The sequence below is a fragment of the Triticum urartu genome, chromosome 2A, assembly GCF_056163025.1.
Source record: "Triticum urartu cultivar PI428250 chromosome 2A, HENAU_Tu73, whole genome shotgun sequence".
NCBI classification, from domain to species: Eukaryota; Viridiplantae; Streptophyta; class Magnoliopsida; order Poales; family Poaceae; genus Triticum; species Triticum urartu.
This window is the reverse complement of record NC_141874.1, coordinates 743,896,471-743,910,689: the sequence shown is the minus strand read 5'-3', so window position 1 is coordinate 743,910,689 and position 14,219 is coordinate 743,896,471. Positions and strand designations below refer to the sequence as shown.

At 45.5% G+C, this 14,219-nt stretch overlaps 2 protein-coding genes across 2 annotated transcripts; one reads left to right on the top strand and one right to left on the bottom strand.

Annotated features, from left to right (window-relative positions):
• Window positions 1–2,239: 2,239 nt before the first annotated feature.
• Window positions 2,240–6,758, top strand: LOC125540284 (eukaryotic initiation factor 4A-III homolog B). Its single transcript, XM_048703884.2, has 8 exons — window positions 2,240–2,626; window positions 4,441–4,681; window positions 4,766–4,846; window positions 5,298–5,405; window positions 5,492–5,611; window positions 5,779–5,946; window positions 6,026–6,112; window positions 6,320–6,758. Exons 1-8 carry the CDS (start codon window positions 2,331–2,333, stop codon window positions 6,431–6,433), a joined length of 1,215 nt encoding a protein of 404 aa, XP_048559841.2. The 5' UTR covers window positions 2,240–2,330; the 3' UTR covers window positions 6,434–6,758.
• Window positions 6,759–9,059: 2,301 nt separating this feature from the next.
• Window positions 9,060–13,560, bottom strand: LOC125540282 (putative L-type lectin-domain containing receptor kinase S.5). The gene is made up of 2 exons (XM_048703883.2): window positions 12,044–13,560; window positions 9,060–10,076 (listed from the first exon to the last, which is right to left on the bottom strand). Exons 1-2 carry the CDS (start codon window positions 13,440–13,442, stop codon window positions 9,181–9,183), a joined length of 2,295 nt encoding a protein of 764 aa, XP_048559840.1. The 5' UTR covers window positions 13,443–13,560; the 3' UTR covers window positions 9,060–9,180.
• Window positions 13,561–14,219: the final 659 nt, after the last annotated feature.

Here is a 14,219-nt window from a genome sequence, read left to right as displayed (position 1 = left end):
CCCGCACGGTCCAGTCCCAGTAGGGGGCGGGGAGGAACTCGAAGTCGAAGTCCGCGGCGCTGTCGACCGCGCTGGCCACCGGCGCGGAGGGGTGAGGAGGTTCGGCGGGGTGGAAGCCGCTGTAGTCGAGGAAGCCGAGGAGGGGCGGAGGGTGGAGCTTGCGGAAGCGCCGGAGGAAGCCGAGGAGGGGCTGTAGAATGGGCAATCTGCGTGTCGGCTGGAAAATGTGTTGGACTGGCTATGGGCCGACAAATTTATCATATTTCGTTGAGATAGATGGACCTGTCACTCGAAAAACATTAATTAAGATGGGCCTGTGTGCGCGTAGTGGCATGACCAATAGTTTATAGGAAAGGCCCCTCAAAAAAAAGTTATAGGAAAGAATTCTCAAAAAAAAAAGTTATAGGAAATTGTCTCAACTCTCTCTCTCTCTCTCAAAAAAGGAAATTGTCTCAAAAATCCTAAAAAAGAAAGGAATTGTCTAAAAAAAAGTTAGAGGAAACCCTTTATTTCAACCGACTGATTCTGGCTGGCACAAACCTTCTCACGAGTCGTCTGATCGAGTTTAATCGTGCAATGCTGGTGTCTCCCACATGCCCGCCTGGACAACAGCACGGGCCCAGCTTCGAACCCATCACGCTCAACTACCTGGCGTCTCGAGGACATCGTAGCAAGGGTGTCGGATCCAGGCGCTACTCAGGCAGTAGCTGATGAAGAGAGGCCACGCGGCGGCGAGCCACGACGACGACGGGAGATGGAGGTGCGCACGACGATGATTGAGAGAATCGACAATAACGCTCCGTCGACGCAGGTATTCCACATGCCTCGCCCCAAAACGAGCTGAAAATGCTAGATCTCGGTACAAAATCAGGGGTTCGACTTGTGGGGCAGAGGGGGGGGGGGGGGTCAACGGCGCAACGTTTATGGGCCAGAGGGGCGATTGGGGGTTGGGGATGGGGGTTGCCGCTGCAACGTAGAGATCACGCGTGTGTGGTGGCTTTCCTTTGTTTTCTGAGTAGTGAATCCGCAGCTAGCGCAACAAATCCCAAGTGAGATCAAATCCAGTGTGAGAGCCGAGAGGGGGTGACATGGGGCTTCACAGTAGCATGAATGTTGTTCTCCAGACGGGTAGTTGTGCTTCATTTGCAGCAAGACTTGAATGTGCCTTTTTTTCAAGTCATGGGCTTAATTTCACCTAACTCGGAGTGGTGTTTCAATGTAGCACGGACCTGCTGTTTTTTTTTCATCTTTCTAGGATTCCTTTTGTCAAAATGAGGTTGCTGGTTACATGCATGGTGTGCTGTATATTAGGAGTATTTCATTAGTAGCCTTGTTTCACCAGCAGTGTTACATTTTGTATGAGAAATGTATGATAACTCCCGGATGTCCCTACACCCTCTGTAATAGAGAAACAAATAAAGTTACGAACAAGCTCGCTAGATTAGCTAGATTTTCTTCTACTGCTCATTGGTTTGAGGAGCTTATGAATGAAATTGTACATTCCCTCATGAACGATGTATGTATTATATCAGTTGAATAAAGTTCATATGTTTTTCAAAACAAAAAATTACCATGTTCATTTCGATGTAAGATTTATTGCCAGTTTTTTTTGAGAAATTGATTTATTGCTAGCTCATAGAGCGGAAATGAAGCTCGACAACGACCCATGCATAGCTGGCCAAACGGGTCATGCTAACTGGGCTGGCCCATAACACGCAGGAACGGCACGGTCTAGGCACGGCATGGCCCGAGCTAAATGGGCCAGGCCCGGCATACGGCACGCCATGGGCCATGCCTGGGCCTAAAGGCTGGGCACGCGGGCCGGCACGACATGACCCGTTTATTTATTTTTTCTAGAAATTGTTTATATATAAAAAACCTAAATTACAGCCCGATAGGCCTAAAATACATCCCAACAGGCTAAAAAAACAGGTGACCCGGCGTGCTAAGCGTGCCACGGACCGGCCCGTTTAATAATCAGGCCGTGCCTGGGCCAAGGAGCGACGCATGTGGGCCGGCACGGCATGGCCGGGCTATTAAACGTGTCACGGCGGGCCATGCTGGGCCAGGCACGATTAGCACGGGCCGGCCCGTTTGGCCAGGTCTGGGCCCATGGCCGGACCGCATACGGCCCGTGACGCCATTTTCACACAAACCACCCCGGAGTCCGACGAAACTCTTCCCTCCATTCAAACCGACCTCGCATCGCAGTCCAGGCTATAAAACCGAGAAAGCCGGAGCCGCCAGGTACCCAGGCGCAAAAGAGCCATCCTCCTCCTCCTCCTCCGCCGCTCCCCACGTCTCACCCCCAACAGGCTAGGGTTTCTCCAATGGCGGCGGCGGCGGCGGGCTCCTCCAGGCGCGGGCCGATGGACGACGACAAGCTCACCTTCGAGACCTCGGCGGGGGTGGAGGTCGTGGGAAGCTTCGACGCGATGGGCATCCGCGAGGACCTGCTCCGTGGCATCTACGGCTACGGCTTCGAGAAGCCCTCCGCCATCCAGCAGCGCGCCGTCGTCCCCATCATCGCCGGCCGCGACGTCATCGCCCGGGCCCAGTCCGGCACCGGCAAGACCTCCATGGTCTCCCTCTCCGTCTGCCAGGTCGTCGACACCAACATCCACGAGTAAGCCCATGCCCACCCCCCTCCCTCTGGTACCCTCGCTCTCGCTAGATCCTCAAACTTTCGTCTTGGATTGCCGTCGCCCGATGCCACAACCTGTCTCGTTAGCCTAGATCCGTTCCAGTCGTGTTCTCGATGTTGTGGCGGCATGTGTGATTTTGCAATAGATTTGTGGGTGGAATCTGTTAAAGCATCCGCACGCTAATAAACTGTTGAAATTATATCCACAAACATATTTCTGGAGTAGTTTCTTTATAACTGTTACTAATTACTAAATCATACTAGTATCTTTGTATTTTTAGTTCTGTTAAACTGTAAAATTCAGATCTCCCGGTACTGTTCTTACACTTTGCTTTACACTTGGATAGTATTGTTATTAACTAGTGTCAAAAAGCGTCTTACATCATGGGACGGAGGGAGTAGTGTACTTGTTAGAATGTATTTTGCTAAGATCAAAGCTCACAGTAATGTTCTTACACCCTGGTTTACACTTGGTTATCACAGTAATGTGGAGCAGTTTATTTTGTATTTTTTGTTATGCTAAATTTTAATTTTCAAAGACCACCAGCACTGTTATTACTGGTCTGTTATTACAACCTAGCTTTATTTTCAAAGCTGCACTTCTTACACTGTGGTTCACTTGGATTTTATTGTTATCACAACCTAGCTTTATTGTATTTTTAGTTCTTTGTAACTGTAATTTTCAAACATTCCATTACCGTTCTTAGACTGTGGTTTACACTTTGGTGTTACTTGTTGCAACTTAGCTTGCATGTATTTTTAATCATTCCTAACTGTAAATTTCATACAACTTAGTGCTCCATCTACACTTGGTTTATAAGATTTTTACTGCTTTCTTTTGTTCTATCTGTCCCTCTTAAACCATGTAAGCTTTGAATGCCAAATTTATGTTGTACCTGCAGTTTGGGTAACTGCTATTTCAGTTGATTTTACTGTAGTTTCAATAAAACTGACTGCTCCATTTGTAATTTTTTTTTTGCCTTCTTCCTCACTGTAAGACTCGCTGCAGTTAGATTGTGTATTTGTTCTTCCTAGGTTAAAAATGCAAATGCTCCTGTATTTGGGTCAATTTCAGGCTGTATGAATCAACTTAGTCAATCTGTTGAAACCACATCATCTCCCCCCTTGCAACTTCGTTTTTTTTTGTTTGTCACTGTAGAACTGCTGAAAATTCCTACATTTTCATCATTTGTTTGTAGTAATTTGATGGAAAAGTGCATCAGAGCTTGCTACTGTTAGACAACATAGTGTCCTGTGTATATGCCTTCAAACATATGTTTGTAGGAATTTCTTTTTCTTTAGAACTGTAATTGCTTGTTTATTACTCTGTAACTTTTACATTTCCTACCATCAGTGATTCTTTGAACATGAAAGAAGATGCAGAGGAATTGTTTGTTTTTCAGGAAAGTTGAAGGGTGGCTAACTCCAGGTGGATGTTTTCTTTCAGGTAACTCTCCTAACTTGTGTTGTTTTGTCCTGATGCAATAGCTTCAATTTGTTTGTCTCCTCCGCAATCAATTCCTTTGATTTGCTTTTCTGATGTCGCTACTTTTCTTAAGGATGTGCATATCTCTTGGCATAGCTTTGGGCTTTCCTTGTTATATGGGCGAACATTGTGGTTCCCCATCTGTGCTAGCGCCACCACATATTTATTTTCTTATGCATTTACCAGTGTGTTACTGTGCGATTCACCATTGTTTACCTCTGTGGGGCACTAGCTTTGATAATGTATAATATAGCACTTGCTCAGAAAGTGAAAGCTCAACTTAATATTGGGTACAACTTTGATTCTGCAGGGTGCAAGCATTGATACTGTCACCAACTAGGGAACTTGCCACGCAAACAGAGAGGGTGATGCAAGCTGTTGGGAACTACATGAGTGTCTCTGTGCATGCCTGTGTCGGTGGCAAAAGTATCGGCGAGGATATTAGGAAGCTTGAGGCTGGAGTGCATGTTGTTTCAGGAACCCCGGGCAGAGTATGTGATATGATCAAGAGAAGGACCTTGCGCACAAGAGCCATCAAGCTCCTAGTCCTGGTTAGTTTGCCGTTGCCATACTGCATTTGTTTTTTGTTTTTGTTTTCTCCAAGTTCTACAAGTAGTAACATTCTTTCATATTAGGATGAAGCCGATGAGATGTTGACCAGAGGTTTTAAGGATCAGATCTATGATGTCTACAGATACCTCCCCCCAGAACTTCAGGTCGGTCATTGAAATTAAACCTTTCTCAAACTACTCTTTTGTGTAGTTTATCAGTCGTCTTGTCATCGTGCTGATGCTTTTTACTACAGATTTCAAGTTGTCACCTGCTCATATGTTTATCTCTTTCACCTTTCTGACTTATCAGTCTGTCTTGCACCTTTTACTATAATCATCTGCCAGTAGCTAGCCATGAATGGTTTGTTTTTAACTATAGGGACAGATTTGTGTGCTCCTCAGTTTATTGTTCCTTTCTGTTATTCTTTGTTTTTTTTCAGCATGTTATTGGTTGAGCATTTGTAACATTCTCTAAGCGGGGAACTGTTAATGGGAAAAGCGGGCATTTTAGAGTTAAAACTTAACATGAGCACTAAGCCTCATGGCTAGAAATAAAGACATCTCCCTGGCAGAGATCTCATACTTTTCTAATTGTGTATTTTCGAACCATCTGCAGGTTGTCTTGATCTCTGCAACTCTGCCCCATGACATCTTGGAGATAACTAGCAAGTTCATGACTGATCCAGTCAGGATCCTTGTAAAGCGTGATGAGTTGACCCTAGAGGTAAATGTCACCACTTGTTTTGCTTTAGTGCATTTTGTCCTACTTAGCACTTACATTTTCTTACATTTTTCATGTCATGTTTGTAGGGCATCAAACAATTCTTTGTTGCTGTTGAGAAGGAGGAATGGAAGTTTGATACGCTGTGCGATCTTTATGATACACTGACCATCACCCAGGCTGTCATTTTCTGCAATACCAAGAGAAAGGTAATGTATAGCTCAGTTGATTGCTGTTGGTTGCACTATTAAACTGCAGCGATGTGCTTCTTTGACTCAAAAGTGTATGAAATATTGTCCAGATTTGTTAACCATGTCCAGTTGACATAATTGATGGTTCACAGCTTGCTAAACGATAGTTGTTCCCTTTTGGCCAGGTGGATTGGCTTACTGAAAGGATGCGCACCAACAACTTTACCGTATCAGCTATGCATGGTGACATGCCTCAAAAGGAAAGGGATGCGATTATGAGTGAGTTCAGGAGTGGCACGACCCGTGTTCTGATCACAACAGATGTTTGGGCTCGAGGGCTGGATGTTCAGCAGGCAAGTCTTGGTACCCTTAAGCATGCTGTTGCATGATTCTTATTTTGGTTACTGACTGAATGTATTTGCCTTTGTTCAGGTCTCTCTTGTCATTAATTATGATCTCCCGAATAATCGTGAGCTTTACATCCATCGCATCGGTCGCTCTGGGCGTTTTGGGCGCAAGGTAAAGTTACACACCCACCCCTCCTGCGAAACTCAAGTCACCCCTCTTATGGGACTGCCTAGGATTGTTTTTGTTTAAACTCTATGAAAAGTCAATATGTAGCATGTGACTCACTCATCTGAAACAAATGTTTGCTCTCTGCATCCCAAATATTTGCACAATTAATACTCTTGTTGCTTGACCTATATGAAAAAAAATTATGTGCAGGGTGTGGCGATCAACTTTGTGCGCAAGGACGACATCCGCATCCTGAGGGACAATGAGCAGTACTACAGCACGCAGATCGACGAGATGCCGATGAATGTCGCCGATCTGATCTGAGCTCTGGACCGGAGCGGTCTCTCCCTCTCTGTCTCTGCGTGTGGGATTTGGTTGATGTTTGGTCATGACGACAGTATTGCGGTTTCCTTTGTTGCTTTTCGGCGGGTATGAACAAACATGAAGTGTTCATATTCTTTCTTGGAGAACCAGCTCTGGCCAACGTGGCAGGCACTCTGCTCACTGAACTTGTTATTTTAATTAGTTTTTGGAATAATGCTTAGTTCAATCTATATTATGTTTTGGTGTTGATGTTACAATGCCACGACCCTATAACTTGATTGGGTTGCCACTTGCAAGTTATGCATTTTTTTTCTTTTGTTGTGTATATTTTCAAGAAATGCAAGTTGCAACGGGCCAGGCAGTTAATTACGAGAAAAGAAAATATATGTAGGTCATGTCGTGATGAGCCCCGACCATTTAGCTTGCGTTTCATCAGAAAATATATTCACGGTGCACTTATCCATTGTAAGGAGAAACAGATCCAGAATACTCAAGCGGCAAGCTTGACATCCACAAACTATAGGATAAGTGGCAGACAAAATTGAGCACCCCCTATACAAGTTGGTACTCTATTGGAAGGAAAAGCCAGAAAGCAAAGAGGTTTGGTTTATCTATGGTGGAAGGTTACATTTTCCAGTCGGAACGAAGGAGCTCTAAAATTTGTTGTATGTGTATAGGGAGGGGAAATTAGTGATGCACTTTAGATGTTGAAGTTCTCATCTGTGATAAACGACGAGATGAAAACAAAGCACCACAAAACATCTCTTTCTTTGAAACAATTTTCATTTGTGATGATTTGTTTCAGGATTTATGTAGAAGTTTGGGCGGCAGGTCAACTAGATCGTGGCTTACATGGCTAGCCCGACCGCAAAGTATTCTAAGTTAGGTAGAAAACTTACATATATGTTAATGTTTAGAACTTCAGTTTATTTTCTGCCTGTTTCTCAGTGTGCTGAGTTTACTCCTGTTTGCGTCTGAAAAAAGAGTTTAATTATGTTTAACCATTTTTTTGCTAGGAGTAATTTTGATTTTTATTCCTTTCTAGCCAACGTCTGAGGCCACATAACAAGAAGCATAATTGTTCCACTACATATATCATGTTGATTTGATTCGGGGATTATGACTCTTTGCTGGGGAACTGCACGGCACTATGTTTTGAGTACATAGTATTAGGATTGAAGTCTGCATGATCCTACATATTGTTAATGATAAGCTGGCCTGAAGTACATGTTCCTTCTTCTTTTTTCCTTCGTACAGATCGGTATATTTTAGCTTGATATACTATTACGTTACGAATCTAGAATTGTTCCATTTTTTCCTTCTGAATCTAGGTCCAAGGAGGTACAAGGGCTGTTTTTTTTCTCCCTTTTGGTTGTGCCCTTGTTACTGTTTCTAAATACTAGTGTGTTAAGAGCAGTTATTTATTTACATTGCTGGTAATAAAGCTGAGCATTACCATGCTTCAGGGTTGCTTCCAGAGATGACTAAAGATGTTGTATGTACATTGCTATGCATGTCAGCAAACCTGTTACCCATCACATTGATGGTTTATACTTTATACCCATGTTCTGCCTCTCCTTTTAATTTATACGTATTTAAGGCCCTGTTCGGCAATCCACCGGCTCCCAGAATCTGCGGAGTGGCTGTTTGCTCACTCCAAGTTTTTGAAACTCCTGCTCCCGGAGCGGAGCTATGGAGCGGAGTGACACCGAACGGCCCTAACACTCAATTTTTTCATTAGTAGTTTTGCACGTTTAAGGAAATAACTCGGTGGAGATGGATGACGATGGTGATGGTGTTGATGATGATCCCCATCATGATAGAAGTGTCGGTGATGTCGATGGCTTCGAATACCCCCTTCCAGAGGGAAAGGGTCCTAAAGAATATGCCTTCCTTCACTAGTCGTTATTTTGCTCCTATTCTACAATTTTCCGTTAATTCCCCTCCTCAGGTAAATATGCAATGAGAGGAAAGGGCATTAGAATTGGGCTATAATGTGCAAAATATCGATAATAAAGAGGAATTTATAGCAAGAAATAGTGATGCAAAATCATCCCCCCCCAAGCTTGGACATCACTTGTCCCTAAATGAGTGCCGAGCTTGGTAAACATGACCATAAGTTTAGGAAACTGACCTTTGTTCTTCTTTTAGTTATTAAGTTAACAACTCACAACAATTTATACTATTATAATTAAAAAAACTACGATATTCTAGAAACATTTACACCATAAACTCACATAGCCTGGGCACGCCTTGCGTCGAGAAACACAGCCAGCAGCAGATTGCGGCCTTGCCAAGGCAGGGAAATGGCAGCCCATAAATGTTTTCAGCTGCACCGGCATGACTGCATCGCTACATGATTAGTGCGCACCACTGCAAATCGACTGAAATAGTTTTCTGGTCAGTTGACTGGCGCAAATTTTATTTTCAGTCTACTAGCTAATGGGAAATGTAAGTAGGGTTAAAAATTTCACCAAAAATTCAGTGAAATTTCCGAAATTTCGCATATTTCTGTGTTGTCCAAAATATTTCTAACCCCAAAATTTCGATACAGCTTCCAGCTGATTTCAAAATAAATTTAAATTATGTTAAAATTCATTAAAATTAAGTAACATTTGAAATCTCAAAATCCTAAACAATTTCCGAAACATGTGAAATTTATTTCAGTGAGGTCCAAAATTAGTTTGTTTCCGAAATAGAAAACCAGTAACAATGGAAGCATAGATGCCAATCGTCTACAGATTGGATTACACATAACTCTCTATCTCCCACGCGTCTTTGTGCTGACCAACATTCCGAGCCCTGCGCTTGGTGATCTCTGACGACATGAAGCTCGGCATGGTCTCCTCCTCCTCCCAGTATCGAGAATCATCACCGCTCGTCCCCGCAAACCCATCATCCACGTCGTCGTCCAGTAACGCCCCCTCCGGCGGCCACACAAACGCGGGCTTCACCGGCGGCACGTCCGGCAGCGGCGCCGTCTTGGCGACAACCTGCAGCACGTTGGCCAGGGTCGGCCGGTCCGATGGGTTCGGGTTGCTGCAGGACAGACCGAGGAGCAGCAGCCGGGCGGCATCGTCGGCGTCGAACCCCGCGTCCGACGAGCGGAGCTCGGCGTCAACGGCTTCCAGCAGCCTCCCCTCTTGATGGAGCCACCAAACCCAATCGACCAGCAGCGGGAACTCGTCGTCCGCTTTGCCGAGGGACCTCCTGCCGGTGACGACCTCGAGGACCAGCACCCCGAACGCGTAGACGTCGGTCTGCCGGGTGGCCTTGTGGCTGACGGGGTACTCCGGCGCGATGAAGCCCCAGGTGCCCGCGACGCCGATGTCGGTGAAGGAGTTCTTGTCTAAGCCGACGACCCGCGCGAGGCCGAAGTCGCCGAGGCGGCCGCGGAAGGCCGAGTCGAGCATGATGTTGCTGGCCTTGATGTCGCGGTGGAGCACCGTGCGCTCGTACTCGTGGTGGACATAGTGCAAACCAGCGGCGACGTCCTTCACAATGTCGTAGCGTCTCCCCCAGGGCAGAACTGGCTGTTGGTGGCCACGGTGCTGCTGCTTTTCGTGGAACAGGTGCTTGTCTACGCTGCCATTGGGCATGTACTCGTAGATCAGTAGCAGCTCTCCATTCTCGTAAGACCAACCTGAAATTTGCTACGTCATAACTCATATACAGTACTCTTATATACAAGATTTTAAAAACGGTAATGCTAAAATCTGATTCAGATTTTTAAGCATGACAAATCAAACGTTTTTAATGGCAATTTTATGTTGGTGCGAGGATGGAGAATTTAGTTTGCAAGCATGTCAATTTTCTGGCAAAACAATGAACTGAAAGGGATTTGTCATGCTTGCCATCCTCGACAAATATAAATTGTCATAGAAAATGTTCAATTTGCCACGATAAAAAAATCTAACGTCAGATTTATAGTTGAGTACTTCAAAAAAATACTACAAGTATGGCCACAGATGTGAAGTTAGGGGTTTTGTGGCAAAAAAAAAGTGGAGCAAGTAGTGGCACTAATATATGAAGTTAAGGGATAAAATATGACAATTTTTGTAAATAGAGTAACATGAAAATATTACGAACAAGAAATCTGGTTATGTTATTTTCATCATATATACCACAGTTCAAATTAGATAAAATTATACTATCTTTGTTCCATTTCACTTGACGTTTTTAACCTTGTCAAATATTCAGGTTGCTAATCTTGACCACTAATTTTTACGTCAGTGCATCAAGGCACGTATAGTATAGTTGTACAAATATAATATTAACAAAATATAAAAAAGTAGTATGAAATTTCAAAGTAGATGATGGCCAAAACTATACATAATAATACTTGTTGACATTGGATCCTAACTAAAAGAAATTGTTTTGATTTATAAGATCAATTAATAAATTATTAATTGGAAGGGAACGATAATTTCATGACATCGTTTCACAATTTCTGTGTATATATGCATCAAATGTAATGCTCAGCGAAGTTTGCTAGAGCCAGTGCCAAAGTGTAAAACATCATATATTTAGAAAGGAGGAAGTAACTTCTATGTATCAATCAAATTAAATAGATTTAAACCTGCTCGCAATTGAAGTTCAAATGGAATCTAAATTTGCAACCAAAAATAGATCGACGCTAAGTTTGCCGTGAAAAGGCATAGTGCATAGTCTATTTAACGCATTACTTTTTTTTTTGCTGAAATCTATGTTCACGTACATAGTCAGTTTACAACGAAAAAGGTTCCAAGACAAGCAGTTCGCCACCAGATTAAAAAACAGGAATTAAAAAAAATCATATACAGAGTGATCTTGGGCAGCTGGGCTTCCGTCTGCTGCCGTCATCAACCAAGCCACCAAGGAATAGAGATTGTTAAGGCCTTATTTGGTTTACAGGAATTTTGTAGGAATTCTATAAGATAGAATTTCTGTAAGAAATTTCTTCTTTAGAGACCTTTATTTTACAGGAATAATATCTTGTTAGTCTCTCCGATGCAGACCAGAGCAGTTCAAGTCGCTTGTTGGTCTTACCGTGCAAATTCTTGATGAAATTAAAGATTGGAGCGTGCCGCTGTAGGTGTGGAGGATTAGATCGTTTTGTGCTCTTTGTGTGATGCGAGTGTATCCACATTTGATGTTCGCATCGAATGTTGGACTCTTATAATCTATTTTCTCCCTTCTATAAAGATACGGTACGTCTTTGTCATACTCTCGGGAAAAAAAACTCTCTCCGATGCATATTAATTGTTGCTGATTTAGTAGAAAACTGTATTAAACCAGCGACAGTTGGAGGAGGGAGTACTATACATGGGAATGGTTCCTATCCTTCATATTTGAAAAGAAGCTCGGACTCAATGGGAAAACACTTACCATACACACTATGAACTAGTAAACGACTTCTCTTTCTTATACATATTTATATGATTTGAGATACATGTCATCTTACTTGCTATAGCTTTTCTATTCGACCATATTTCTATCTTATGAAGCAAAGGAGGAGGAGGAGGACTAAGTTTGTAAAGACGGTTCAAAGTTCCAAAGACATACTAGTCAGAGTCAACATTGGTAGTGTCTAATAAGATGTAGACATGCATGGACCAAGTAATGACATACCAAGAAGAGGGACAATGTTCTTGTGACGGAGCCGGTGGATGATGTCGACCTCGGCGAGGAAGTCCTCGTAGCCACGGTCATCTTTCCGGGTGAACTTCTTCACAGCCACATCGACTCGCCCTTCGCCGCGCTTCCCTGACCGTAGCGTTCCCTTGTACACGGCGCCGAAACCGCCTCTCCCCAACATCATCATCTCATGGAAGTTGTGGGTCGCCTTCCTGATGGTGGCGTGCTTGAACTCCCTGGGCACCCCGGGGAGCTGTCTCAGCACCTCTGAGAGCTTGAGCCTCGTCCTGAGAGCCTTGTACCTCGACGAGAAGTAGCAGGCCGCCACGAAAACGATGGCCATGATAACGGCTATAGGAAGCACCACCGTCAGCAGTATGGCCAAGAATTCTCTTCGCAGTTCACGACCATGGTTGGGTTCAGGGAGCATGGGTGGTTCCGGGAGTATGATGGGTTCCGGCGGGAGCTTCTCCATGGTGATGTTCCAGCTATAGACCACCGCCTGACAAGTGGGCAAGAATCTGCTCTTTGAGGCGAATAAACCGAAGTAACCCGAAGCGCCTTGGGGCGACCTAACGACGTCGGTGACGTTGAGCGGCATGTGAAGCGTGGGTTCCTCAGGTTTGGGCTTGCCGCCCTCGACCACATACACCGATAGGTTGTGAGCGGCGGCGTTGTAATCGACCCAGACGGTGTAGATCGCCATGGACGTCGTGTTCAGCTCCGGCTCGATGGAAACGTACATGCTGGTGGTACCTTGAGAATAGTAGTACTCTGCTTGACTGACCTCGACGGCGACGCGGCGGCCGTCGGGGAATGTGGTCCTAGACCTGGCCAAGGATGCGTATGTGGCTCTGTGGAAGCCATCCAAAATGGGAGGCAGTATCCCGAACATAAGGCCGCCGTCGCCTTCGCGTGATGTGTTGGCGCTCATGGTGAATGTGGCGTTGAAGGACGCCTCAAGCTTTGGCTCGTCGTACCTCCACGGCCATTGCCACTTAAAGTTGATGTCGGATGGTTCACCGACCGGCTGCCACAGAATGACTTCCACCGGGAGGATGGCACATCCGGCCCGCCTCTTGGGGTCAGGTGGGTAATAGACGGGCGGCTGGTAGACGTCGTCGGTGGTGAGGTGGAGGGCGCCGTCTATGACGCCTGCGTCCCAGGAGCTCTGCAGAACTCCAATAATGGGCAGGTCGAGCTGGAAAATGCAGACGTCGCCGCCCTTCACATCGGAGTAAGAGTGGTGGGCGGGCCAACAATCCGAAAACGATGATGCGGTGCAGGGGCTCAAGACTGTCACCAATACAAGGATGCAGCGCAACAGACCTGGCAACGGCAGACTTACTGCAAGCTTCAGGTCCCGCCGGTGCCAGGGAAGAAGGACCATCATCGTCGCTCACTTCCACGTTTTCCTCTTCTAAACTGCTCTTCTCCTAGGTGTTTCTTCTCTCCTGGTCTGGTCTATCTATATGCATGATGGGAGTGAATTGAGTCCAGGAGCTTCAACTGTAGTAGCACGGCGTGGGAACGTATGTGGACCGCTGAGACTAGCGATAAAATGACACGTAGGTGTGTCATGTTAGTGGTCAAGAAAACGCGTCAACAAGTCAAGTCCAGGACTGATTCTATTTATCTTCCTAGAGCATCTACAGCCGGAGACCTCAAACCCTTCTCACACACCTGGACGGACGGCGCAGTCACTGTCTGGTAAACAAAAAGCTGACCCAGACTGGCGCCTTATATTGGGCTGATCGGCACCCTCATATCAAGCCCAAATATAGGGCGGATATGAGGAGGCCCGGACGTGACCAGGCGTGTTAGCGCGTTGTACCCGGCCCATGCTGGTCCACCGGACCCCATTTATATTCGTCCTCATTCGTTCCCCGAACAAACCCTAGCCACTCCACTGCACCCCCCCCTCACCCCCCTAAGCTCTCGTTCGGCGATCTCCGGCCTTCCCCGTCATGGCGGGCAACGGATCTGACCACAACCAGTCAGACCCGTCGACTAGGTGTGTCGTTCCGTGCGGGTTGAAGGAGGCAATAGCCATCCGCATTGCACTCCGCCGCTTACAGGAGGACTGCGCCCGACCGACAGCGAGATTTATTTGGTGCAAGTCCATTGTGTCAGCACATTGGACGCTCAGATCCTCTGAGGCTGGATCATC

Bases quoted from the DNA above. Each gene is read 5' to 3' on its own strand.
- LOC125540284 (XM_048703884.2), top strand. From the start codon at position 2,331: ATGGCGGCGGCGGCGGCGGGCTCCTCCAGGCGCGGGCCGATGGACGAC. The intron at 2,627-4,440 runs GTAAGCCCATGC...TTGATTCTGCAG, and splicing joins GTCGACACCAACATCCACGA to GGTGCAAGCATTGATACTGT. The intron at 5,947-6,025 runs GCAAGTCTTGGT...GCCTTTGTTCAG, and splicing joins GAGGGCTGGATGTTCAGCAG to GTCTCTCTTGTCATTAATTA.
- LOC125540282 (XM_048703883.2), bottom strand. From the start codon at position 13,442: ATGATGGTCCTTCTTCCCTGGCACCGGCGGGACCTGAAGCTTGCAGTA. The intron at 10,077-12,043 runs GTATGTCATTAC...AGCAAATTTCAG, and splicing joins GAACATTGTCCCTCTTCTTG to GTTGGTCTTACGAGAATGGA.